At 42.8% G+C, this 27,336-nt stretch overlaps 2 protein-coding genes across 2 annotated transcripts in view; one reads left to right on the top strand and one right to left on the bottom strand.

The window, feature by feature from the left end:
* Positions 1–18,621, bottom strand: part of LOC311120264 (protein FAM227B-like) — a gene marked incomplete at both ends in the record, with an annotated part of 70,789 nt that extends 52,168 nt beyond the window's left edge. Inside the window, 9 exons of the mRNA XM_084194893.1 lie at positions 14,709–14,804; positions 15,514–15,640; positions 15,841–15,942; positions 16,409–16,507; positions 17,484–17,588; positions 17,687–17,719; positions 17,835–17,878; positions 18,013–18,256; positions 18,544–18,621. Coding sequence (XP_084051019.1) covers positions 14,709–14,804; positions 15,514–15,640; positions 15,841–15,942; positions 16,409–16,507; positions 17,484–17,588; positions 17,687–17,719; positions 17,835–17,878; positions 18,013–18,256; positions 18,544–18,621 — 928 coding nt within the window. The remainder of the gene's footprint in view (positions 1–14,708; positions 14,805–15,513; positions 15,641–15,840; positions 15,943–16,408; positions 16,508–17,483; positions 17,589–17,686; positions 17,720–17,834; positions 17,879–18,012; positions 18,257–18,543) is intronic.
* Positions 18,622–18,735: 114 nt separating this feature from the next.
* Positions 18,736–27,234, top strand: LOC311120247 (tRNA-uridine aminocarboxypropyltransferase 1-like). Its single transcript, XM_084194866.1, has 5 exons — positions 18,736–18,839; positions 23,632–23,909; positions 24,389–24,532; positions 24,740–25,061; positions 25,781–27,234. Exons 2-5 carry the CDS (start codon positions 23,640–23,642, stop codon positions 26,008–26,010), a joined length of 966 nt encoding a protein of 321 aa, XP_084050992.1. The 5' UTR covers positions 18,736–18,839; positions 23,632–23,639; the 3' UTR covers positions 26,011–27,234.
* The last annotated feature ends 102 nt before the right edge of the window (positions 27,235–27,336 follow it).

Below are 27,336 nucleotides of genomic sequence, written 5' to 3'. Positions count from 1 at the left end.
TAGGCCTGCTACGAACATAGAGGAGAGAGCTGGCTAGGCCTGCTACGAACATAGAGGAGAGAGGAGAGAGCTGGCTAGGCCTGCTACGAACATAGAGGACAGAGGAGAGAGCTGGGTCTGCTAAGAGCATAGAGGAGAGAGGAGAGAGCTGGCTAGGCCTGCTAGGAACATAGAGGACAGAGGAGAGAGCTGGCTAGGCCTGCTAGGAACATAGAGGACAGAGGAGAGAGCTGGCTAGACCTGCTACGAACATAGAGGACAGAGGAGAGAGCTGGCTAGGCCTGCTACGAACATAGAGGACAGAGGAGAGAGCTGGCTAGGCCTGCTACGAACATAGAGGAGAGAGGAGAGAGCTGGCTAGGCCTGCTATGAACATAGAGGAGAGAGGAGAGAGCTGGCTAGGCCTGCTACGAACATAGAGGACAGAGGAGAGAGCTGGCTAGGCCTGCTAGGAACATAGAGGACAGAGGAGAGAGCTGGCTAGGCCTGCTAGGAACATAGAGGACAGAGGAGAGAGCTGGCTAGGCCTGCTACGAACATAGAGGACAGAGGAGAGAGCTGGCTAGGCCTGCTACGAACATAGAGGAGAGAGGAGAGAGCTGGCTAGGCCTGCTAGGAACATAGAGGACAGAGGAGAGAGCTGGCTAGGCCTGCTACGAACATAGAGGACAGAGGAGAGAGCTGGCTAGGCCTGCTACGAACATAGAGGAGAGAGGAGAGAGCTGGCTAGGCCTGCTACGAACATAGAGGACAGAGGAGAGAGCTGGCTAGGCCTGCTAGGAACATAGAGGACAGAGGAGAGAGCTGGCTAGGCCTGCTACGAACATAGAGGAGAGAGGAGAGAGCTGGCTAGGCCTGCTACGAACATAGAGGACAGAGGAGAGAGCTGGCTAGGCCTGCTAGGAACATAGAGGACAGAGGAGAGAGCTGGCTAGGCCTGTTAGGAACATAGAGGACAGAAGAGAGAGCTGGCTAGGCCTGCTACGAACATAGAGGACAGAGGAGAGAGCTGGCTAGACCTGCTACGAACATAGAGGTGAGAGGAGAGAGCTGGCTAGGCCTGCTAGGAACATAGAGGACAGAGGAGAGAGCTGGCTAGACCTGCTAGGAACATAGAGGACAGAGGAGAGAGCTGGCTAGGCCTGCTACGAACATAGAGGAGAGAGGAAAGAGCTGGCTAGGCCTGCTAGGAACATAGAGGACAGAGGAGAGAGCTGGCTAGGCCTGCTAGGAACATAGAGGACAGAGGAGAGAGCTGGCTAGGCCTGCTAGGAACATAGAGGACAGAGGAGAGAGCTGGCTAGGCCTCCTACGAACATAGAGGAGAGAGGAGAGAGCTGGCTAGGCCTGCTACGAACATAGAGGCGAGAGAGAGCTGGCTAGGCCTGCTACGAACATAGAGGCGAGAGGAGAGAGCTGGCTAGGCCTGTTAGGAACATAGAGGAGAGAGGAGAGAGCTGGCTAGGCCTGTTAGGAACATAGAGGAGAGAGGAGAGAGCTGGCTAGGCCTGTTAGGAACATAGAGGAGAGAGGAGAGAGCTGGCTAGCCCTGCTAGGAACATAGAGGACAGAGGAGAGAGCTGGCTAGGCCTGCTAGGAACATAGAGGACAGAGGAGAGAGCTGGCTAGGCCTGTTAGGAACATAGAGGAGTGAGGAGAAAGCTGGCTTGCTATGAGCATAGAGGAAAGAGGAGAGAGCTGGCTGGCCCTGCTAGGCACAAATCAAATCAAATCAAAATCAAATCTAATTTTATTTGTCACATGGGCCGAATACAACAGGTGTAGACCCTTACAGTGAAATGCTTACTTACAAGCCCTTAACCAATGATGCAGTTTTAAGAAAGAATATCCCCCAAAAATTACAGAAAAATACGCCTCAAAAATACAAATCATACGAAATAAAAGTAACAAATAATTAAAGAGCAGCAATAAAAATAACAATAGCGAGGCTATATACAGGGGGTACCGGTACCGAGTCAATGTGTGGGGGCATCGGTTAGTCTAGGTAATTGGGGTAATATGTACATGTAGGTAGAGTTATTAAAGTGACTATGCATAGATAATAAGCAGAGAGTAGCAGCAGCATAAAAGAGGGGTGGGGGTGCAATGCAAATAGTCTGGGTAGCCAAATAATCTGGGTAGCCATTTGAACATAGAGGAGAGAGGAGAGAGCTGGCTAGGCCTGCTAGGAACATAGAGGAGAGAGCTGGCTAGGCCTGCTAGGAACATAGAGGAGAGAGCTGGCTAGGCCTGCTAGGATCATAGAGGAGAGAGCTGGCTAGGCCTGCTACGAACATAGAGGAGAGAGCTGGCTAGGCCTGCTACGAACATAGAGGAGAGAGCTGGCTAGGCCTGCTAGGAACATAGAGGAGAGACCTGGCTAGGCCTGTTAGGAACATAGAGGAGAGAGCTGGCTAGGCCTGCTAGGAACATAGAGGAGAGAGCTGGCTAGGCCTGCTAGGAACATAGAGGAGAGAGGAGAGAGCTGGCTAGGCCTGTTAGGAACATAGAGGAGACTGCCTGGGACACAGAAAACAGCTATAGGTAGAGAAGAGAGCTATAGGTAGCTATGGAGGCTAGGCCTGCTATGAACATAAAGGACAGAGAGCTAGCAAGGCCTGCTAATAACATAGAGGACAGAGAGCTAGCAAGGCCTGCTATAAACATAGAGGACAGAGAGCTAGCAAGGCCTGCTATAAACAGAGGACAGAGAGCTAGCAAGGCCTGCTATAAACATAGAGGACAGAGAGCTAGCAAGGCCTGCTATGAACATAAAGGACAGAGAGCTAGCAAGGCCTGCTATGAACATAGAGGACAGAGAGCTAGCAAGGCCTGCTATGAACAGAGGACATAGAGCTAGCAAGGCCTGCTATGAACATAGAGGACAGAGAGCTAGCAAGGCCTGCTATGAACATAGAGGACAGAGAGCTAGCAAGGCCTGCTATGAACATAGAGGACAGAGAGCTAGTAAGGCCTGCTATGAACATAGAGGACAGAGAGCTAGTAAGGCCTGCTATAAATATAGAGGACAGAGAGCTAGCAAGGCCTGCTAATAACATAAGAGGAGAGAGATAGCTATGGGGGTTAGGCTTGCTTGCTAGGAATTTAAAGGAGAGAGGAGAGCTAGCTATGAGAGTGTACACAGGGCAGGCTCTAGCCTTTTGGGGGCCTTAAGCGTGATTTGGTTGTGTGGGGATATATTTTCTCATAACTGGATGGGATGACTAACTTAGAAAGAATGCATTAATGATTAAAGCATAAAAGGTTTGTACTGTACTGATATAAATTGTTTCACATAACAAGCTGTGATTCATGTGAGGAACGTTAGGGGGTAGGATGAGATGAGACTTGTATTTCTCACAGACACGAACACTTCTTCTATTGTGATCTGTGAACCGACCAAGGACGTGTACTGCAAAAGTGCTGACTTTCTGGATAAGTTGCAAAACAACTAGACACCTGGCAACAGAGATGCGCCAAGGGACTGGGACCAGCCTGTGCGCCAACGGATTGGTTGAGTAAGTCTAAACCACGCTCAGTCTCTACTCTGATTGGCCAGCAGAGAGTGGGAACTATCTCTGTCAGAGTATTTGAAGAAGAACCTGTAACAATGGATTAGTTCTGTGTCTGCCCTGCGTGGTATTTCAGTGGACCCGTATATACGAACATCATATTTACCATTGAAGTGGTTTGCATTAATTAAAATACTAGTCTATTTAGAAGACGTGTATTGACCTCTTTTGTTCCTAATACCAGATTTGAATTGACGCAACTTAACAATTGGTGACCACCGACTGTGATCTGGTAGAAGGGACTTCGCTGGGTATTGTCCGGCCCATTGGACATCTCTGTCATTGAACGGTGTGTTTCACAAAAAGTCCGGACTACTAAAAAAGGTAAGCAGACACCTATTGTTATATAACTAAAGTTCTGCACATTGGCTTTATCCAAATTAATTTTTGTGAAACACCTGTCTGATGTAAGTGAACTAAATTATGAAACTATTATGAGTAGATAAGCACCATATTGTGACATGCAAACCTTTGGTGAATGTGATGTTAAACCATGGTACCAGAGAGTATTTGTGCTACCGGCAAGGTCCGTAACTGTGGAGTACGGCTAGGTTCGGAGACAATACTGACATCAATCGGCAAGGTCCGTAACTGCGAGAATACGGCTAGGTTCGAAGATACAGGGAATAATTGACTTAGTAATTGCTATCGGCAAGGTCCGTAACTACGAGGATACGGCTAGGTTCGAAGAATTACACCGGCAAGGTCCGTAACTACGAGGGTACGGCTAGGTTCGGGAAATGTTAGATAATACTAGCGACTGGCAAGGTCCGTAACTTCGAGGGTACGGCTAGGTTCAGCTGAGTATTTTTTAGATAGAGAGGAGGCTGTGTGCCCCATAGTAGAAGGAGGCTGTGTGCCCCATAGTAGAAGGAGGCTGTGAGCCCCATAGTAGAAGGAGGCTGTGTGCCCCATAGTAGAAGGAGGCTGTGTGCCCCATAGTAGAAGGAGGCTGTGTGCCCCATAGTAGAAGGAGGCTGTGTGCCCCATAGTAGAAGGAGGCTGTGTGCCCCATAGTAGAAGGAGGCTGTGTGCCCCATAGTAGAAGGAGGCTGTGTGCCCCATAGTAGAAGGAGGCTGTGTGCCCCACTGTGTATCGTTGTTGACTGTGTGTCATAAGACATTTTAGTTGTGTGACATAGAATTACGATTGTGTGTCGAGTGTAAGTGTGTCATTTATGACTGTGTGACATATTTGACTGTGTGATAGGATTATGACTGTGTATTGTGAGTGAGTGCGATAACTGTGTACTATTTTTGCTGTGTGATAACTGTATACTACGTTTAACTGTGTAATAACTGTGTACCATTTTGGCTGTGAATACAAACAATATTTTAAAACAGTAAATAATGAGAATTACAATTAGGAAATAAAGTTTAAATTGTGCAAACGTTAACAAAAGACACCCATAGGAGGTAATTTAAATAGATAGGCAGTGCGACGCTATGGCACATATCAGCTCAGACTAGATATGACTAGGTTCAAAGGAGACACTTAAAATTCTTTAAGACAGGGGTGACGATATGCATGAGAGTGTGAATGATAAACCTGTATACCTTGATAGAAAACTAATTGGGAATTAAAGACGTCTGTGGCTGTCCAAACTGTATAATTTGGGGATAACTGTTGGGTTTGTGGTTGCTTAAACCGTATAACCCGTTAATAACAACTGGGAGCATAAAGCTAAAGTGATGAATGGCTAGTGTGACTGAAACGTTTGAGCTGATATGATTGAACTGTGGCGTTTGATGTTTGACCCTGCAAAATACTGGTTAAACAATTAGACTGAAATAATTCGGTTTATCGTTGAAATATAAATATGCACCGACTTTAACTAATTAGGTGGGAATAATTTGATTTAAATAAATAGACTAAAGTACTTTAAATAAGGGCAGAATATTGGAAACGCTAAAACGAAAAACAGCTCCTCAAAAAGCCTGTTCCCACTGGACACGGAAGAGAGAGTTGCGAGGGGAGGGGCTGGAGACAGCGAGAGTGTGGCTTTTGAAAAGTCAGGAAGGACTAGGGGGTGATTTGTGTCGATTAAGAATTGGCTAAAAACACCACGAAGCGATTGTTTGAGAGGTGCCTGTGGGTTTCTGTCGATATATACGTATGAACTTGCTCACCCGAACGTAGACGTACATCATGGGTGAGAAAGTAGAGAATATTTACATTTGCATTTTTGGTAATTTGGCAGACGCTCTTGTCCAGAGCGACTTACAGGAGCAATTGGGGTTGGGTGCCTTGCTCGAGGGCACATCGGCAGATTTTTCGCCTGGTCGGCTCGGGGATTGGAACCGGCGACCTCTCGGTTGTTGGCGCGGCACTATTGGTCACTAAGCTGCCTGCCGCCCCATATGAGTTTAAGGTTGTGCCGTTGTTTGATCATGTGATAAGGTTTAATGGGTAATCGGACCATAACTAATGTGGTTATGGAAGTAATGTATAAATAGTGGAGAGCCAATAGAGGGCTCCATTGAACTATTATGGTTTATTTGGCATTTCAATGGCATAAGGTGAAATCTGTATGTATGAGGGGAATTCGCTTATGTTTTATTATAGTATTATGGACACGCCGTAATAAATAAACTGAACCAAACAAGACGTTACTACAGCAATAGAGGATGGTTAATGTTGTTACGTTAGTTTTTAAACCCGATGATAGAGGTAAATGCAGAACGCTGTTTGAGAGTGTGTTTTATTTATTTTTTTGAGACGAAAGGGCTGGCTAGACGGGGAGTGATGACGTGGCTGGTTATGCGACATGAAAGTATTTACTTTGAAAGCATCGCGGAATGTGTGGAGTGACTGGCGATGTATGTAGAGGGTTCCTGGTTCGAAAACAGGTAGGGACAGTAGGTAAAGCTTTCGCATTGGGGCTATAGACCTAGATTACTATGTGGATTGGGAAATGTGAAAGGTTGAATTAGATAGCTTAAGTAGAAGTATTCTAGAAAGGTCTATGAAAATATGTTACTAGGTCCTTGCCCCTTCCCCGTTGGATAGAAAGGAGCAAGGGGAGGGGTGAGAGAGAGTTCAAATGTTAGGAACATTAGCAAGTATTTGTTTTATTAATTAGGGCCTAATCAGAGAGAACAGTTAAATAAATTGAATAGCGAACTGAAATGGGTTAGCGGGAAAATAGAAATAGTTGGTAAATTTTAGAACGATAATTTATTTTCGTTAAGGGGAACAAGGGATGCAAGTGGCATTGGCTGTTGTGCTGGGGGAATGGCGCCAGCCTGTGGTGGGTTCTGGATTTGTTACATAAACAAACTTATATTTTAAACTAAAGTCATGGAATAGGCTACAATTATAACATTATCAGAAAAAGGGCACAATTTAATGTGAAATAGTTATTACAATTATTATTGATAGTTATTACAGTTATTATCATTGATCCAGTAATGATAAAAGGATAGTAGAGGAAAGGCAAGGGATTAAATCTCATTTAGGGAAATAAGAAGAGTATGAAATATTAGGGAGAAAATACCATTAACTGAGGGATATAAAACGTTTAGCTGAAAAGAAAACAGGAATAATTTACCTTACACCCTAATATAGACATTGCATTACTTTTGATGTAACCGTGATTGTATTGGCTAAAAAGTGAAGTGTGACATTTACAGGGGGGACAGGAACAATAGAAGGGGAGACAGATTTTCCTAGGGGGTTGAACAAATAATTGATAATGGATCATTTGAGATGAGATCACATGTAGCAGAGTTAGGGTAATCAATTAAATAATCATTGTATACTCGAGGAATTTTTAGTGGTTTTATGGATTAGTTATGAGGAATTAGATTGATACAAACAATTATTGATGGGTTAGGACTGGGGATATCTGTATCATGTTTTGTGTGTACTACCATCTTTAGATTATAACCAGGAGAAAGAGATTAGCTCATCTCATTGGAATGTTGCCCAGGGCTAGGGGGAGCAGTAGTGAAGTTAGGCAGTATTTAGGTCATAAAAGTGAGCTACCAAATTAAGTGAGGCCTGGCTATTTGTGGTTGTTGTTTTTCAAATTGGGTTTTTCAAACAAAAAACAACATACCTAGTATGATGTTTATAAAGCCTTGTTGTTAAAATTGTAGGGGGTTTTCAGCAGGTCAAGGGTGATAGGTCTTAGTTTCAGCAGGTCTTAGAGGAGCACGCACAGTGAATTTTATGGAGTTTTTTAGGTTTTGGCTGAGTTTGGGGTATATTTGATTTCTTATGAGAATGAATGTCATGAGGACTTACTGAACACTTGGGATAACTAACATTTATGAAATATTTAGAATAATGGTAATGTTTGGTATACTATGGGATGGAACAGTTCGTTAAATGATTTCAATGGCCTCTGAACTCTGTCTATTTAGAAGACGTGTATTGACCTCTTTTGTTCCTAATACCAGATTTGAATTGACGCAACTTAACAGTTGGGTGTAGGGCTGTTACGGTGACCATATTACCACCACACTGGTGGTCACGAGTCATGACCGCAGTCAAATTCTACGTGACCGTTTAGTCACGGTAACTAGGCTTCTCCAAGCTCTGATGCTGCTGATGGTCATTAGTAGCCTACCAAACCTGCTAACTGCCTGGTACTCAGCACTCTATTGTCCCTCTAATCACTCTGACATCAATGCAAATGTCATCGAAAATCTAATCAAACACTTCATGAGAGCCCATGAGCTCATGTTGCCCAACATTTCTATAGGCTACGCAACTGCATGAGAAAACAGAGTTTTGTTGGCCTCTATTAAAAAGAGGAGGATCCCATCAGCTTTCTATAGGCTAGGCCTATTATATTTATTGCTCAACTTTCCTAATATTAAGCACATTGCTTCTCTTCACAACATGAGTATAGCCTACCTGGTTGGCATGAAAATGAACCACGGGAAAAGCGTCCTCCATTCGCTATTTAAGTGCATAGATTACTTATTTTTTTCCCCTGCCCCTGTTCCGAGACAGGTGCATGATAATGGTCCATTCTAAATCAAAACTAATATCACACATATATTATTTAGTATATGTAAAGACAAGATTAAATCAAGAAGAAGTCTGATGGGTGACAATATCAGCCTATCACCTGTGAATTATATATTATCAATTGTAAATGATGCCCAGCTTGTGAGCAGTAAGGCAAGAAACAGTGCATACCATTTTTTTGTGACTTTTTCAAATCATAGTCACACAACTATGTAGCCTAGCCCATAGGCCTATATGTTTTGATAAGGTTTGTATCACAACTAAAGTGGCCAAATAACTTCTTACAATTAAGCACATTCAGCCGCTTTATAACCGGTGTAGAGACTAACTGGCATACATTGGCGGCGCATGAGTTTCAAGTTTGGGGAAAGTAATTTTCACCATAAAAATGCACTTTTATAATAAAGCATTACATGCATAATCGCATTTGCGGTCACTTTTGAGAATGGTGTTTTCCCACTAATTGATTGCATTTTGGAACATTCGCGCTTATAGCCTACTGCCGTGTGCACATTGCTGCGCTAATAATGTGAAGAAGTAGCCTAATAGTTTATCATCATTTTAAGCTAAACGTTCTGATCTGTTGCATCATTTCTTTTAAAAGGTTTTTTGATGCTAGCGGTTGTATTAATTTGGGATCTATCGCAACCCACAACTGTTCCAGACTCTGTTTGCAATATTTATTTCACACTGAAGGAAAAGTTGACAAATAGAATAGGTCAACTTTTGTACTATGGGGGATAGTAGATTGACATAGGCTAGTGCTTTTGCTGTTCGTTAGGCTTGTTCATCTTGTTGGTAGACGAATAGTAAATCTTCAATATGAGCCTAGGAATTCGATTAGGATGCGCGCAGTTGTGTCCCAGCTGTGTCTGTCTTCACTTGTAGCCTGTGAGAAGGACCCAAGATGCTTTGAGAAGGACCCAATCACTTGACGTGCATTGGCTAATATGAATTGAGATATCTGAGAGAGCCATGTGAGTGAGAGGTGATTCGGAGCACGCAGCCGGGAGAAGGGAATTATAATTATTATATTCAGCCCAAGGGCACAACGGCCACTGGCCGCAAAAGGCAGGATTTTTTTAGGGGGCTTTACGGCCACACAAAGGGGATGCCGCCGGGTAATTCAAAGTATTATCAAGTGCTTGTCAAACTGTGAATGAGAGACTGATGAAGTGTGTGTAGCCTGCGCAAATAACTAAGCAGAGCTCATGCCTTTGATGCAACTTTTTTCATATCATCATTAGTCACATCATACAGGCTTAGAATGTATTAAAAAACAAAACATATAGCCCAACGTTTGTATCACAACTAAAGTTGCATAAATAACTCTAAATTAAGCATATATGAGGACCTGTTTCTTTGTTAACTGTCCAACACAGAATAGCCGCATGTGCACACTCCCTCAAATCGTTAGGAGAAAATATCCTTTCTATTTTATTCAGCTATGTTCAATTGTATTCTTCATACTATTAATTTTATAAAATAATGCCATGGAATTCTAAGCAAATATTGTCTGCTTAATGAACTAGTGTAGCCCACAGCCATATGGCATAGCCAGATCAGGGCCTAACATAAGGACAACTCAGAGTATGCTATTCTGTTCTTCTGAAATAGACTACATTTTCTTCATATCATGTTTCTTTAGACCTGTCTAAAATAAATAATGGATTTATTGGGATGGTGTAGGCTATATTAAATGGATTTATTACACTTTTTCAAAGCTTGTAGGCTATGCGTAGAAGCCAGGAGATGCTAAATGTGTTTAAGTTAAATAATGTAAATTTGCTTGACAATCACCGGCTGACAACATTTCCTGACCACCACAGCCCTAGTTGTGTGGGCCCCACACCTCACGGAAAAACATTTTAGTGGCCCCCCTCTTTATGGCAGAGAGAAAATCATTTGTTTTAAAGTTCAATTCTTGCAATTCTACTCATTTTGCCATGTGGCATAGATATTTACTTTGCAGTTTTACGTCACATTTCGGGCTTGAAATCTATATCCACAGTAAAACGAGTCCTATATCGACATAACCTGAAAGGCCGTTCAGCAAGGAAGAAGCCACTGCTCCAAAACCGCCATTGTCCATTTGGAAGACCCATTTGCAACCAAGCCTTAACTTCCTGACTGATGTCTTGAGATGTTGCTTCAATATATCCACATAATTTTCCTTCCTCATGATGCCATCTATTTTGTGAAGTGCACCAGTCCCTCCTGCAGCAAAGCACCCACACAGCATGATGCTGCCACCCCCGTGGAGCAGTGGCTTCTTCCTTGCTGAGCGGCCTTTCAGGTTATGTCGATATAGGACTCGTTTTACTGTGGATATAGATACTTTTGTACCTGTTTCCTCCAGCATCTTCACAAGGTCCTTTGCTGTTGTTCTGGGATTTATTTGCACTTTTCGCACCAAAGTACGTTCATCTCTAGGAGACAGAACGCGTCTCCTTCCTGAGCGGTATGACGGCTGCGTGGTCCCATGGTGTTTATACTTGCGTACTATTGTTTGTACAGATTAACGTGGTACCTTCAGGCGTTTGGAAATTGCTCCCAAGGATGAACCAGACTTGTGGAGGTCTACCACCACTTGGCTGATTTCTTTTGATTTTCCCATGATGTCAAGCAAAGAGTCACTGAGTTTGAAGGTATGCCTTGAAATACATCCACAGGTAGACCTCCAATTGACTCAAATGATGTCAATTCGCCTATCAGAAGCTTCTAAAGCCATGACATCATTTTCGGGAATTTTCCAAGCTGTTTAAAGTCACAGTCAACTTAGTGTATGTAAACTTCTGACCCACTGGAATTTTGATACAGTGAATTATAAGTGAAATAATCTATCTGTAAACAATTGTTGGAAAAATTAGTTGTGTCATGCACAAAGTAGATGTCCTAACCGACTTGCCAAAACTATAATTTGTTAACAAGAAATTTGTGGAGTGGGTGAAAAACAAGTTTTAATGACTCTAACCTAAGTGTATGTAAACTTCCGACTTCAACTGTAGGCCATAGAAAAGACTGCCTGGGACATAGAGGAGAGGAGAGAGCTAGCTAGGAATACAGTATAAGTATAGGGAAGACATATAACTTGTACAGATGTAGGAGCTTAATTTGAGCCAATTTGCTATAGCAGGGAAATAACAGTAATTATTATGTTGAATATAATTCATGGACATTTTTGTAGGGGTTGATACACTTTTCATAAGGGAAAACCAAGTCTGAACTTTCAAAGTGAAATTACAAACTTCAGAAGCCTTTTCAAACCTAAAATACACTACAAGTTTTAAATGTCCTGCATTGCAGGAATGTTCTCCTTCAACAGGGTGATCAAATTAAGATCCTACATCTGTAGGGAGTCATATCCCAAACATACCAAGACGATCACCTCTCCTGCCCTTTTGCTTGGCTGTATAAAGAGAAAGCGTACTATTTAAAATCTTTAAAATATACTTTGAGTGTTTGTTCTAGCCTGCCTAGAGTGCCAGGTGGGCAGGGTTTATAGTTTTAGGACGATTATATTGGTCCATTAAGCCAGGCATGCTCAATCAAGCCCAGATGGAGTATTTTAAATTATTTTAAATAGTATTTGTACCCAGTTCTGGAACAGACCCAGTCTACATCCCAAATGGCACCCAATTCCCTATATAGTGCACTTCTTTTGACCAGGGAGAATAGGATGCCATTTGGGATGCAGACCGAGTCAGAGTGGCATGAACACTGGTGATGAGTGGAATCAGCTACAGTAACATCAGTGTGGCACAGCAGCAAACTCTCCACTTGTTAAAGTAATGTGAGGAACGATTTACTACGATCCAGAGACACACTTTAAGCACGGACGGCAGTAGGCCCTGCTTGCATTTGTGGCGAAGCAGGAACACACGAGACAACGTGTGTGCTTAATGCCAACAGCATGTGTGGAGGGAAGGGAAGGGGTGAGAGGGGAAGCAAGGGGAGACGGGGGAGACTGTAGGGGGTTCCAGGGGGAGACTCGGGGGAGGTAGAGGAGGGGGAGACCCAGGGAGGCCCTGGCAGCAGCTGAACTTGATACATTTGAACCTTGTTTCCCCGGAGAGTCTGGAGTGTTTGGAACCTTAGCACGGAACCCCCAGAACACCACAACACTTTCAAACAGCACTAACATTCCACACTCTCCTCTCTAGTGACAAATCTAAACCACAGAGAGAGATAATCAGTTACATACATACATACACACACACACACCACACACACACCATATAAATCCATGGCTGAGAGTTATGAGTGCAAGCTACAAATGATGATCAACAGAATATTGTGAGAATATAAGTGAATGAATTTCATATCCTACTTTCTGGTAAGTATTACATTATTAATAACAACAAGATAACTAATGTAAAGCATACTGTGTCCATAATAAGGATATAGGTTATAGGTTGAGAGCTTTTGTGAAAGAGCACAGTTAGAAAGATATGGCATATAGAAGCAAACCGGATGGACATCATGAAAATGATCTGAGAGGTTGAGGGTAGAGGAAGTTCAGGAGTAAAAACAAACAAAATAGAATTATTGTAAAATTGACTGTGTCCATAAAATGTATATAGTATGTACAGTGGGGAAAAAAGTGATGCAGACAATTACAATCTATCTGCAATATTAAAGCTGATCTACCCCCCCCCCCCCAAAAAAAATATAATAATATATATATTAAATTATTTCCCTCCTCTAAAGCTGTCCATAAAAAGTTGTATCTTGAAACGTTTTTAAAAGGAGCCCATATCCCATTACTGTCCCAGAAGCACAGTGCAGTGATGGTTTGTTGTGAGCCAACACTCAGCGAGGCCGCGGCACCACAGTCAGGATGACTTGACAGTTTAATGTCTATATATCAAGTCATGCCCTCACTACATCACAGCGCTATGTGACAGAATAGAGTGCAGTAGTGATAGATAGGCATGTGTTAAAGCAGAGGTTCATGTTGTAGCTTGTTCTCTTTGTGGTTATACGCCTTACTGAAACAACAGGTCAGTAGGTTTAGCCTAAACCCTCAGTCAATCTGAAACAACGGGTCAGTAGGTTTAGCCTAAACCCTCAGTCAGTCTGAAACAACGGGTCAGTAGGTTTAGCCTAAACCCTCAGTCAATCTGAAACAACGGGTCAGTAGGTTTAGCCTAAACCCTCAGTCAATCTGAAACAACGGGTCAGTAGGTTTAGCCTAAACCCTCAGTCAGTCTGAAACAACAGGTCAGTAGGTTTAGCCTAAACCCTCAGTCAGTCTGAAACAACAGGTCAGTAGGTTTAGCCTAAACCCTTAGTCAATCTGAAACAACGGGTCAGTAGGTTTAGCCTAAACCCTCAGTCAGTCTGAAACAACGGGTCAGTAGGTTTAGCCTAAACCCTCAGTCAATCTGAAACAACAGGTCAGTAGGTTTAGCCTAAACCCTCAGTCAATCTGAAACAACGGGTCAGTAGGTTTAGCCTAAACCCTCAGTCAATCTGAAACAACAGGTCAATAGGTTTAGCCTAAACCCTCAATAAATCTGAAACAACAGGTCAGTAGATGTAAACCCTCAGTAAATCTGAAACAACAGGTCAGTAGGTTTAGCCTAAACCCTCAGTAAATCTGAAACAACAGGTCAGTAGGTTTAGCCTAAACCCTCAGTCAGTCTGAAACAACAGGTCAGTAGGTTTAGCCTAAACCCTCAGTCAGTCTGAAACAACAGGTCAGTAGGTTTAGCCTAAACCCTCAGTCAGTCTGAAACAACAGGTCAGTAGGTTTAGCCTAAACCCTCAGTCAGTCTGAAACAACAGGTCAGTAGGTTTAGCCTAAACCCTCAGTCAGTCTGAAACAACAGGTCAGTAGGTTTAGCCTAAACCCTTAGTCAATCTGAAACAACAGGTCAGTAGGTTTAGCCTAAACCCTCAGTCAGTCTGAAACAACAGGTCAGTAGGTTTAGCCTAAACCCTCAGTCAGTCTGAAACAACAGGTCAGTAGGTTTAGCCTAAACCCTTAGTCAATCTGAAACAACAGGTCAGTAGATGTAAACCCTCAGTAAATCTGAAACAACAGGTCAGTAGCTAGATGTAAACCCTCAGCAAATCTGAAACAACAGGTCAGTAGCTAGATGTAAACCCTCTGTGAATCTGAAACAACAGGTCAGTAGATCAGGTCTTACCACATGCTGACTCTCCATGGCTCTCCCCGGACGTGTCTACAGGATCCAGCCAGCCCAGGTTCCAGCTCTGCCACGACAACATGGTGGGCTTCACACCTAACAGAGACACACAGGAGACGAACTATTTTTAAACACTAACTGTATGTTGTTCTTATCAAAGGAAGGCACTAAAAACTGTCAGACACCAGCCACCTATGTCATAGACTGGTCTCTCTGCTACCGAACGGCAAGCGATACCAATGGACCAAGTCTGGAACCAACAACACCCTGAAAAGCTTCTACCCCCAAGCCATAAGACTGCTAAATAGTTAACTAAATAGCTACCGGGACTATCTGCATTGACCCTTTCTGGACTAACTCTTTTGACTCATCACAGCTGCTACTGTTTATTATCTATCCTGATGCGTAGTCACTTTACCACTATCTATATGTACATATCTACCTCAATTACATCGTACCCTTGCACATGGACTCGGTACTGGTATTCCGTGTATATATCAAGTTATCGTTACTCATTGTGTATTTATTCCTCGTGTAATTAATATTTTTCTAAAATGTTTATATTGTTCTCTCTGCATTGTTGAGAAGGGCCCGTAAGCAAGCATTTCACTGTTAGTCTACACCTGTTGTTTACCAAGCATGTGACAAATACATTTTGATTTGATCTTTGTTGTTCTTTGTCATTTAGAGTATGTCATTTTGTTGTTTAGAAAGTCTGTAATGCATTGAGATGTTTAACTGTACTTTAAATACAGCGTGATGTGGTTGCATGCGATGATCACCAGACCCAAACACTAACACTAACCTGATACCCAGAGGGAGATGAGGTCAGTCAGGTCTGTCTTGAAGTCATTGCCTAGACGTTCCATGGACTCAGGGAATGCTCTGTAGAACGCTCCGTAGACCGCCTGGGCCAGGCAGTCTGCATACACCTGGAACACACATAGGCTTTACTGTGACTGCTGGATTTGTCTTGTCTTGCACAAACACTCACACTATTCTTCAAGTAAGTTACTAGCACTGATTTTGCAGATAGCAGCAACTTTTTGAAGAAGGTTCTACAAAGATTGTGATAGCTGAATGTGCTGAATGTAAATCTCTCTGGATAACAGTGTTTGTTAAATATAAGTACCTTAAAGAGCTTGTCCTTCAGGTCCATCTGAACAGTCATCAGCAGAGAGACAAAGGCTCCAGAGATACGATCAAACAACTGGCTCTCCTCCTCCACGTTAGGCTGGGAGGGTATTGACACACAGTTCCCCACTGTAAGGTACTGCAGGCTACCTAACCTGACAGCATCCAACAACTACTGTACAGTCAGAACATATTCTAAAATAAATGTTCGCACAGAGCCCTACATTTCATCCTTTACTCAACTTTATCAAGACCAATTACGTACAATATTTTGATATTTCACGTTATATTGTGCATACGTGCGTAAGACTGCCTCTGCTTAATACTGAGTATATCATAACTTAGTTGTGGAATCTGGCAGAAACCGTCAGATAAGATAATTTTCACTGCATGCTTTTTCCTCTAAATCACATTCATCTATAAATACTGTATTACCAGTGATGGATGTACTGTACTGTCTCCCCCATCATCTGCCTCATATTACTACGGATATGTATCATAGTTACATGTTTTTAGGTAGCATTGTGCGTTGATACAGTGCATCACAAAGGTTGGAGTGAAGTCACCTTAAATCTGTGGAGGAAGAACCACCAGAATGTGTCTTTGAGAACAGCCACGGACAGATCACACAGAAAGAACGGCCTCCAGATCTTCAGGAAGCCTGGCTGCAGTAAAGAATCATACACACACATGCACACACACACAGCAGGATTAATGATGATTAGCCTAACCCCAATGAGATGGAATTGTCCTGTTATGTACACAGCAATTAAATGGTAATTGCAAAGTGGTAATTACATAAGAATTGCATAAGAATTATGCTTTAGTATTTTGATAACTCATTGAAACAGGCACCATGTCCTTACCTGTTGGTAGGTAGTTAACAATTGTGTTGGTAAATACCAGCTGACACAGGAGTGTTAAATAAAGCATTACAGATAACTAGCTAATCTCTAATCTACTTCTCATTGAATACCAATCCACCCTGCCATTAAAGACTGGCACACAGCAGCATAGCTACAGTTCATATGTGAGAGATTAATCATGTGTGTTTGGAATGCAGTCGAATCCGATCGCATGCACCGAGAGCGGGAGAGGGCCACATTCAATACACATGTGCTTGACGTGCATGCGAAGTTTGCATGCGATCCCTTTCTCTTTTTCCTAAAAGCTGTGACCGCTCAGGTATCTGTGAAACCTGACATAACATAACAAGTCTGCTCTCCATCACCCGGACCGACCACATCTGGCTTTCAGCGAGATGGATGGATATTAGTGTTTCTGGTCATAAATAAGACCTAGCCCAGCGCTGGTTTACTCTGCATTTCATTTGTCTCTCTGTTTCTGTATACTGTATAGTGCACTACTTTTGACCAGAACCCTATGGGAAACTCTATGGGCCCTGATTAAAAGTAGTGCACTATATAGGGAATAGGGTACCATTTGGGATGCAGCCTGAGACTGTTAATACTACAGGACTTTAATAGGAGCCTGGCTACTCCTTAGATTAACATGATTGGTTGCAGAGCTGCCACAGTATTCCCCTGTGATGAGAGAGAGCAGAACACTGGCCACACCACACACACACACACACACACACACTGACACACACAGAGTAGATATGAGATTGCAGGTACGTACATTGAAGCCTTGGGCCTCTGAGACGCTGTCCAAATGTTGTAAGGCATCAGGATGTCCTGGGATGTCAGTATCCACGACTGCATCAAACCCTGGGTAGTCATAGTCCTGGAGAAACACAACTCATTAGTCTAACTAAGTAAACACCAGAGAGATAATGCCCTCATGGTGTAAAGAGCCATAAACAGACAAGACAACAGACTCACCTTGATGTCCAAGCTCCACGACACTGCCTCACTCTGGAAATGAACAGTCAATGTTGTTGTAAATCAGAATCATCCTATATAAATTATACAATCTAATACAAATAACTATAACTGCTCCTCTGCAATTTCACTGTCTGAAAATCATTACCTGTTCTTTCATGATTCGATGTGCTCTTTCCACATACATTTTATCTGAGAAAGAAACATTGAGATAATGGCAACGTTATCACCACTTCACAGCAGCCCTGTTTCGTTGAGACTGGGTTCGAAATGCACAATTTGGCCTGATGGTGAATTTGAGAGCTGTGGGTAGTGTAGCTACTTACATTTATTAACGTCACCAAACACTGACTCCGCATTCTTGTTTTTGCTCTGTTCTTGTGAGATTATGGATGCATGTAGTTTTATTTTGGAATATAGCTCCTCTATGCTCTTGGAGAAGGACATGGCGACGTCCACTGGGAATGGCACGTTTACTTTAAAGTAGTCATATATCTGTATGGGATGACTGTAATGTTTGAAGTGTGATGATATCTCTATATTCTCCTCAAACGCAACGGGCCAGTCAACCTACAGAAAATGTTGAGAGACCGTTTCAGTATCATGATGTAGGCCTATTTGTTATATGTGAGTATTTATGTTGATTATTATCATGTTGTTATCCATCTCAAATACCTATACAATTAACACGTTAATGCATTCTTACAGCTTAACACATGGTAGAAAACAACATTGCCTACACTATGTAATCTTGCCTGGACTGTGCTAGGAACTACTTGTTAACGTTAGCAAACGTTAAAACAACACATTGGCAGCAGTATCTAATAAATAACCATTGTTTATAAGGCTTTTCTTACCAGTCCCTGATTCCGAACAAACTTTTCAAACGTGCTCAGGATTTCTTCACCGTCCTCCAGGTCTTGTTGTTTAGCCATGTTTTGTCTCTCGTACCCTCCAAAGATGCTCAGCCCTCTGATCCTGACTGTCAAAATATTACACGTGTTCCGTTGCTAGGTAACAGCTATCATCAACATGCGCCCCGCTAACTTCTTCCGGTTAACACTTCCGGCGTAGAAAGAGTCCATGCTTGCTCTGCTTCAGAAAACATCGACAATTGCTCTAAATCAACTGGATAAAGTCACATTTTAAACAGGTAACGTTAATGAAATGTGCTTTCTGTCTTCCACTGTTAGATAAAAGCATTAGTTGTATCGCTATATGAACGTGTTTATAGCCTCAAGCTACAAGCTAATTTAGCTAGCTATCGTTAGCTGCAACAAGATTCTAGCTAATTAGCTTGTAAGCTTGCACCACAGATAGCACAATGGGTTAGTTATAAAACTCTTTGCTTGCACACTTCAGTGCTGACATTACCGTTCTCCTAGCAACATGATATTATACTGGCAGTCCCCCTGCAAAGACATGCTAAACTTTGGTAATATACATTTTTTTTAGCGCTCTAGTGCAGTACAACCAAAGATGTTTATAACTAAACCAAGATAGACCACAGCCTGTCGTTTCTAATGGGAACTAATGAGTAATAGTGGGCAGAACAAACAAGGAGGTGGGCAGAGCCAAACACGAGCTAGCGAGATCCTATTTGCCCGTTCTAGCAACATCTGCATATTTCCGTTAGGGAACGCCTACTCTGTGCAAAAAACTGAAATCGCCTTTGCACGCCTAAACAACGCGATTTTTTACAACTTTGACAAAGGTTAAAGTCTACAAAACGCAGTCCACTCTGTTCATAACAGATTCTAGTTTTGGGAACAGAAAACCGTACTGAGATCAAATGTTTCATCAATGAGAAAATGTGCAGAATGTTGGCCGAAATCCATCTTCTCCAACAGCCGGCTACTCGGCTTTCTCTCATAGCCTGCTGCTGGCTTTTCACTCCGCCCACTCTATAGGTCCCAATGCAATACACTGTAATAGACTGTACATGGGACAGGGGCGGTGTGTTCAATAGGGCGATATGGGCGACGCACTGCCAAACGGGAAAAGGAAGGGATTTTTTTTCTAATCAATTATATCACGGCAACAGTAGTTATCAGTGTTGTAATCTAGACGTGTCTGGTCTGATCTGCCACTAAATGTCCAATCAGGCTAAAGTCGTGCTTCAAATGGCCACCCCCCCTTTTTGGGCGATTTCAGTCAGGTTGAAAATCGCCCAGAAGTCTGTCATAGACTCCCATGTAAAATCTATTTTTTTCAAATTTCAGAGCTTTCAATACAATCTCTATGGGTGTCTGAGGGCTTGCACTTACGCGCTTTCGTCATACGTAACGTAACCATGAACGTAACTAAGAAAAGACCGGGTAGCAGCCTCAATCAATTCACTACTACTGTAAAAATGGCTAGCCTTCAGTGCAACTCGATTGTGTCTTTGAAAGAAGTTCCTTTTTGTCGGCGAACAAATCAAGATAAATTGGCAACGAAACAATTAGGACCTCCCAGACCAAATTTAATAATTCAACAGGTTTCTACTAAAGGCGGAAAGTCCTACACCCGAGGATTTTCCAAAAATTGGTACTAACGAAAAAAGAACATTGCCACTCAACTGGATGAGGGATACAGGCTAGCTGTCTGCCGCCACAACGATGAGGTTAGTGTTGATAATCACAAGTTTACTGGAGAACTGAGACCAAGTAGAGACTTTGGACAGGGTGGATATGGTATAATAAAGGCAGTTTATTCAGAGGTAAAGATATCTGGAATCGCGTGCACGGACCCGTTCGTCAAACTCTTAGGGAGCTATACATTAAGCCCCATTACTTACCATATCAGATAAGAGAAATTGCTGCAGCTACATATATTTTACATCCTGGCCCTACATAGTTCACTATTTGCATCACTTACCAAAATATTACATGTGGTCATATATGCTTGGAAAGTGGAGATGCCATAGAACGTCAAAAAAGTAAACATTGCTGGAGACACATTGCCGTTTTGGAGAAGACATCGCGTTTGCTAGCGAAGAGATTTGTTGTGGCAAATGAACTTGGGCTGGGAATTGCCAGGAACCTCACGATAAGATATATGCATTGCGAGTCTCATGATTCTATACGTATTGCGATTCGATACTGTGATTTTATTGCGCACCATATGTCTGTTGCAGAGGGATCAGAAAGCCATGAGAACGAGTTTTGATCAGTCATGGAAATAAAAGTGCTGAAAACAAATTGGCTCCCAATGTGAAAAGATTGAGAACAAGCTATGAAGGAACAATAATGGTGTTTTGGTGCAGGTACAGCCAACTAGCGCTAAAATATTGCGATATTGTCAATACAGTATATCGTAAAGTATCACTATGTAACTCGATTTCTTTCACCCCAATCCCTCAAATTAACGGTAAATAACTGAATTGTTTGCCCCACATTTAGCTAAGATGATTAGCTAGCCAGCTAAAATGTTTTATTTAGTTAGCAGTCGCATCTACAATAGTTTACTGTCAATAACATGTCTCCAAAAATGACGTGGTGTCTCCAATTGTGTTGACATTTGACAATTGCGATGCGCATCCATGAGTATCCACTTTCTGTAGCTCAGCTGGTAGAGCACGGCGCTTGTAACGCCAAGGTAGTGGGTTCGATCCCCGGGACCACCCATACACAAAAATGTATGCACGCATGACTGTAAGTCGCTTTGGATAAAAGCGTCTGCTAAATGGCATATTATTATTATTATTATTATTATTATTATTATCTGAAGAGAGCCCCGAAACATTGTGTGCAGACATTTTATGCAATAAATGAAGTAGGTTGAATCTAGTAGTTCTGATCTTCTGATTGGTCCTGATGAGTTGGGCGAGGTCCCCTCCAGGCTACTGTCACTGTTGCATTGGCTCTGAGTCGGGTTCTCTGTCTTCAAATGTTCAGCCTAAGAGAGGGGATTTTTGTGTGTGTGTGTGTGTGTGTGTGTTTAACAGTGATGATGTGTGTGTGTGTGTGTGTGTGTGTGTGTGTGTGTGTGTTTAACAGTGATGATGTGTGTTTGTGTGTGTGTGTGTGTGTCCTCAGAGCAAGAACTCGTGAGTTGGAAGAACTGAGAGGCCTATGGCGTGGGTGTTGTCCTTGGCTGACAAGATAGGACCCTTTTGTCCATTGTTATTGGATAGGAACAGAACTTATAACCAGCTCCTGACCTAAATAGATCTTAGCACAACATTTTACTCAACATATCATATTCCATATTCACTATAACAAATATATTTACTACGACATTAGCAAGAACCGCCACATCCTCAGCCGGCTAATCCAGTGTGTGAAGTTTTGCGGAGTGTTTGAGTTAGCTTTGCGAGGCAAAGATGAAACTGAGGGCTCCACCAACCCTGGTAAGCCAACACTTTTGAGATCAGTCAATAAATGCTTCTGGTATTGACTTATATGCTGCCCCTGTCTTCATGTTGTTGCTGGACATATCTTTTTTAAAATGTGTGTAGGTCACCTAAATCATCAGAAAAATTGCCCCCCCTGATAATTTTTTCAGGAGCCGCCACTGACATGGGATACATATTGGCTTGTAGAGAGAATATTTCGACCAGTCTCAGCTAAAGTGGGTTGGGAAATACTCAGTAGTCATTGTACTCATTGTCTTTTGTTTGGAGTGCTCCATGTGAGCATGGGTGTTGTTAATGTTGAGGGAGCACGCGCGCCTGAGCACGCATAGAAGTAGCCTACTTGTCCTGCTACGGGCAAATGTAAGAAAATGCCCATTAAATCACCACGTCCACCACTAAAAAGCTGAGCTTCTCAGTCATTTTTTCTTCACCTCACACAGTAAGTCAACAAAGTATTATTATATATTTTTTTTTTCATCCATTGCGAATGATAGCCTAATAGTTCCTCACAGTAGGCCTATTTGAAAACAATTACCAACAATCTCCCCCTCGATAATCACCAAGCCTCGGTGTGAAACAGCAAAATATCACAATCTGATGATTCCATATATTCAGTGGAAAAGTCATAAAATACCTTTCCCTTGCTCAAAAACACGGGAAACTCGGAGGGCCCGTAATAGACTCGTTGATCGTTGCAAGTTCGCTAGAGACAGCTTCCGGCCGGTTCCAGTTGATTGATTTGATACAATGTTGCACTTCACTAGTGATAGCTCAAGCCAAGACCGATAGAAAGGGAGGGAGACAGGCAGAGTATAGAGATGAATGTGAAAGAACCGGAATTTTCAGCAGTATATTTTATACTGTTTTTATTTGTCGGCTTTATGTATTTTTTATCGGCATTAAAAAAAATTGCGTCCAAAAAACGGAAATTACCAGCTAACGCAAACCCTGGTAGAGACCCTACTGAGTATTTCCCAACCCACTTTAGCTGAGACAACTTTTCTACCTTTCTCTCTACAAGCCAATATATTTCCCATGTACAGTCTATTACAGTATACTGCATTGGGCATTCAAGATGGGACTGAGAACGAAGTGCTGCTGGGTATGTAGGACACAGTCCCACTCCAAACTAACCATATTTGGTCAGTAGAGAAACTACTGAGTATTTCCCACCCCACTTTAGCTGAGATGGGTAGAAAAGTTCTCTCTCTATAGACCAATATTCTCAACATACAAGTGTCAACATTGTATTTTTTAATTATTGGTATTAATCATGTATTTAAAACCTTTTTTCCCCTTTTTTTAAATATATATATATAAATGACTCATTGCATTTTCTTGTCACAATAGAAGTGGCCATTGATTTAAAATTCTATATCTTTTGAGTTCTCATTACCATACGAAAGTGATGTCATTGTTTGTGCTGCTGGCAGAATACTAATAGTGTAGCTACTGCCGCTTTACAGACATAATTTGACTATAGCACACATACATAACGTATTTGTTGTTATTTGCTTAGTAGCGAGTCAGCTACCGAGCTAACTGGTATAACTACGTCCCAGGCTGTGCACCTGATTCTCCAGTTTGATGGTTTGTTTGTTGTCAGTCAGCAGGATGTCCAGTTCGGACGTGTCCTCCTCTCCCAAATCAACACAGGCTAAAACCCAACATCCTGACAACAACTCCAAACCAGTAACCAAACAGAACCCTGTCCCTGCCTCCCCTCCCCTCCGTGGTCTGAAGCTGGCCCCCCACAGGGTGCTGGAGCAGGCACAGCAGAGGGGCAGGCTGAAGTGTTCTAGCTGCGGAGGCTCCCGGATGTTCTTCTGCTACACCTGCTGTTCTTTAGTGGGCGTCAGCCAGCAGGAAATCCCCTCCGTCAAGGTCAGGGAAAGATCTGGGTCTCGGTTCACCTTATTGGTCCTATTATGCACAACACAACACAGGCTTGTAGTGGTTTAATCTGATTGGTCTTATTAAAGCACTAGCCTGCAGAGATGGGTGTCAGAGATAGTAGTACTACTTACGGTGCCTCACACACAAGATTGAAGTGTTCTTCGGTTCTGGTGCAGATGCAGGCTTTTGTTACAGCCCAGCATGAAAGAACACATCTGATTCAAGTAATTATCAAGCTTATGGTGTAGGTATAGATACACGTTTTAGACACAATTCACAGTACATGTGTTGACTGTTGTTGTTAATACCTGAACTGTAATTGATGAACATGGTTGGTCACACTGTAAAGTTCCTCTAACTGTGTAATTGATGAACATGGTTGGTCACACTGTAAAGTTCCTCTAACTGTGTAATTGATGAACATGGTTGGTCACACTGTAAAGTTCCTCTAACTGTTGTGTTTGCAGCTCCCTATAAAGATTGACATCATCAAGCATCCCAGTGAGGTTGATGGGAAGAGCACAGCCATACACGCCAAGATCCTCGCTCCTGATGATGTCACCATCTACACCTACCCCTGCATACCTGAGTATGAAGATGAAACAGACAAAGTTAGTCAGCTTTCCTCATCTTCATATGAACAAATATACAGAGAACAACTTGAGCCTTTGATAAACAGTTTGTCTACCATATCATATACATACAAATGAATGTCATTCTAACGTAACCTGATTAGATAACAGTAATACCATTTGTATTATGTTGACTTGAAATTACAAGTATTATGTGCGTGTTCGTGTGTGTGCGTGCATGTTTAGGTAGTGCTGGTGTTCCCTGGTCCTGGATCAGTCTCGGTGGAGGAGATGTCGCAGAGATTACAGAACCTGGCTGACATGAAGTCAGTTGCCTCCCCAGAGGAGGAACCTTCCCCGAAGAGGCCCAGAGCTGAGGAGGCGCCAGGGGCCACACAGCAGGCTGAGGGACAGACATCAGGGGCCACACACACAGAAGAGAGGGGAGGGGAAGCAGGGTTAGAGGGCCAAACTGAGACACCAGGGGCCTGTCCCCTCCAGAGAGTGGTGTTCATCGACAGCACATGGAACCAGACCAACAGAATCATCACAGATGAGAGACTACAGGGTAATTATGATAGATATAGCATTGATGTAGCTTAAAGTGCTGTACATTATGAGGGGGACCTACTTTGTTATTACCTAGTTATAGCCTACAACTAAAGCCCAGAGTTTTTACTGGTCGGGTCACAACGTGAACAGTAAAAACTCCTGGCCCTGCTAATGACTGATGGACTGTTCCTCTCTCTGTCCCTGCAGCGTTGCTCCGTGTGGAGCTAAAGCCCTGCTAATGACTGATGGACTGTTCCTCTCTCTGTCCCTGCAGCGTTGCTCCGTGTGGAGCTAAAGCCCTGCTAATGACTGATGGACTGTTCCTCTCTCTGTCCCTGCAGCGTTGCTCCGTGTGGAGCTAAAGCCCTGCTAATGACTGACGGACTGTTCCTCTCTCTGTCCCTGCAGCGTTGCTCCGTGTGGAGCTAAAGCCCTGCTAATGACTGTTCCTCTCTCTGTCCCTGCAGCGTTGCTCCGTGTGGAGCTAAAGCCCTGCTAATGACTGATGGACTGTTCCTCTCTCTGTCCCTGCAGCGTTGCTCCGTGTGGAGCTAAAGCCCTGCTAATGGCTGATGGACTGTTCCTCTCTCTGTCCCTGCAGCGTTGCTCCGTGTGGAGCTAAAGCCCTGCTAATGACTGATGGACTGTTCCTCTCTCTGTCCCTGCAGCGTTGCTCCGTGTGGAGCTAAAGCCCTGCTAATGACTGACGGACTGTTCCTCTCTCTGTCCCTGCAGCGTTGCTCCGTGTGGAGCTGAAGACCAGGAAGACATGTTTCTGGCGCCATCAGAAGGGTTCTCCAGACACCTACCTGGCAACCATAGAGGCTGTCTACTACTTCCTCAAGGACTACCAGGAGTTGTGTCTGAGACAGGAGTACACAGGACAGTACGACAACCTGATGTATTTCTACTGTTACCTACACACACTGATCAACAATGCTAAGACAACCGCTGGGAGACGCTGAGACTGCAGGGAGGAGAGAGAGACAGAGAGAGGCCAAAACTACCGCAGGAAGACGCTGAGACTGGAGACAAGAACCTACCTACACACAATCACCACCAAGGCCAAAAAATATATAATCGCTGACAACCTTTTTATGAGAGTAAAGTAGGTCAGATAAAAAAATGTCACAACAGGCCTGATGTAAACTTTCCAAATGTCGACAAAACAATACTCTAGACAAGGTGGGGTCTTTTTGTGTCGGTAAAATGTATTATGCGAGAAATGGCGGTGGAAACGCTTTTAGGCGCAAATATTGTGATATGTTGATATGCATTTTATTAGGCTACAGGTTAAATATGTTATGAACTTCACAGGGTGGTGAAAGTGCAAGGTGATGAGCTTGATGCTCCTTTCCAATAAATATTGGGGGTCGTATTCTGGTGATGATCGATGCTTTGCTGCCGTTTGACAAATAAAAAATAATCTCGCTCTTTCGTCCATAATAATCTCATCACGTAGGCTATACCCACACTGTATCTGCGAGTGCCAGCTGTTGGCTAGAGCGCACATGCCAAGACCAGAGTGGAACCATTTGCTATATAACGCAACATTTGTTGGGACGAAACCATCAGTAGAGTTACAAAAATGTGATGAAAACCAATTACATTTTTTACAGTTATTTTTATGTGCACTACATCACACAGACTTTTATCCACAACAAGTCAATTTGATGAAAACATCTCTGGTGGGAAACCACATATTGTTTTTATGCAGATTTTAGAATATTCGAATGGAACTCGTTCATTGGATGGAAACCTAGCTACTGTCTAAAACTCTGAGCCAGGAGAACTGTGATATTTATGTAGAGAGGACTACTAAGTACAGATCTAATTAGATCAAAACTGTGATGAAACTCTTGGTGCTGTCTATGTCAGTGATTCAGGTTCACCCATCAGATGTGATGTTCTAAAGAATGGTTGTGGTTGTTACTGCGCAACAATGTCATGTTGAATTATGAACAGTAGATCACCTGGTCTGTGTTCATGTGTTCTGTATAAAATTACTAAAGAAAATATACTGCATTTACTGTGAGTATATGTGACTACTGAAGTTGAAAGGTTTTGATAAAGGCTGGGATTGAGTTCATTACGCTGGACAGCTGACAATGCGGCTTTTAAATGAATGATGAAGCTGCGCATGTAGGCTCCATTACCTTTAACAGGCTGGTTTGGAGCTGCTGGTGTTTACTTGTTGAGAGCCAATCTACCGTTAGCTACTGGCAGTATGTGGCTTTATCTCCAAATGGTGCTGCTCAATGATTCAATGGCAGCGTGTGAAATTATACCTG

Source organism: Coregonus lavaretus, assembly GCF_964263955.1.
Source record: "Coregonus lavaretus genome assembly, contig: HAP1_SCAFFOLD_161, whole genome shotgun sequence".
Lineage (NCBI taxonomy): Eukaryota > Metazoa > Chordata > Actinopteri > Salmoniformes > Salmonidae > Coregonus > Coregonus lavaretus.
The sequence above is the reverse complement of the archived record's forward strand: the minus strand, read 5'-3'. Positions and strand labels throughout refer to the sequence as shown.

Excerpts from the sequence above, each read along its gene's own strand:
- LOC311120247 (XM_084194866.1), top strand. The coding sequence starts at position 23,640 with ATGTCCAGTTCGGACGTGTCCTCCTCTCCCAAATCAACACAGGCTAAA. Across the intron at positions 23,910-24,388 it reads AGGAAATCCCCTCCGTCAAG|CTCCCTATAAAGATTGACAT; the intron begins GTCAGGGAAAGA and ends TTGTGTTTGCAG. Across the intron at positions 25,062-25,780 it reads CACAGATGAGAGACTACAGG|CGTTGCTCCGTGTGGAGCTG; the intron begins GTAATTATGATA and ends CTGTCCCTGCAG.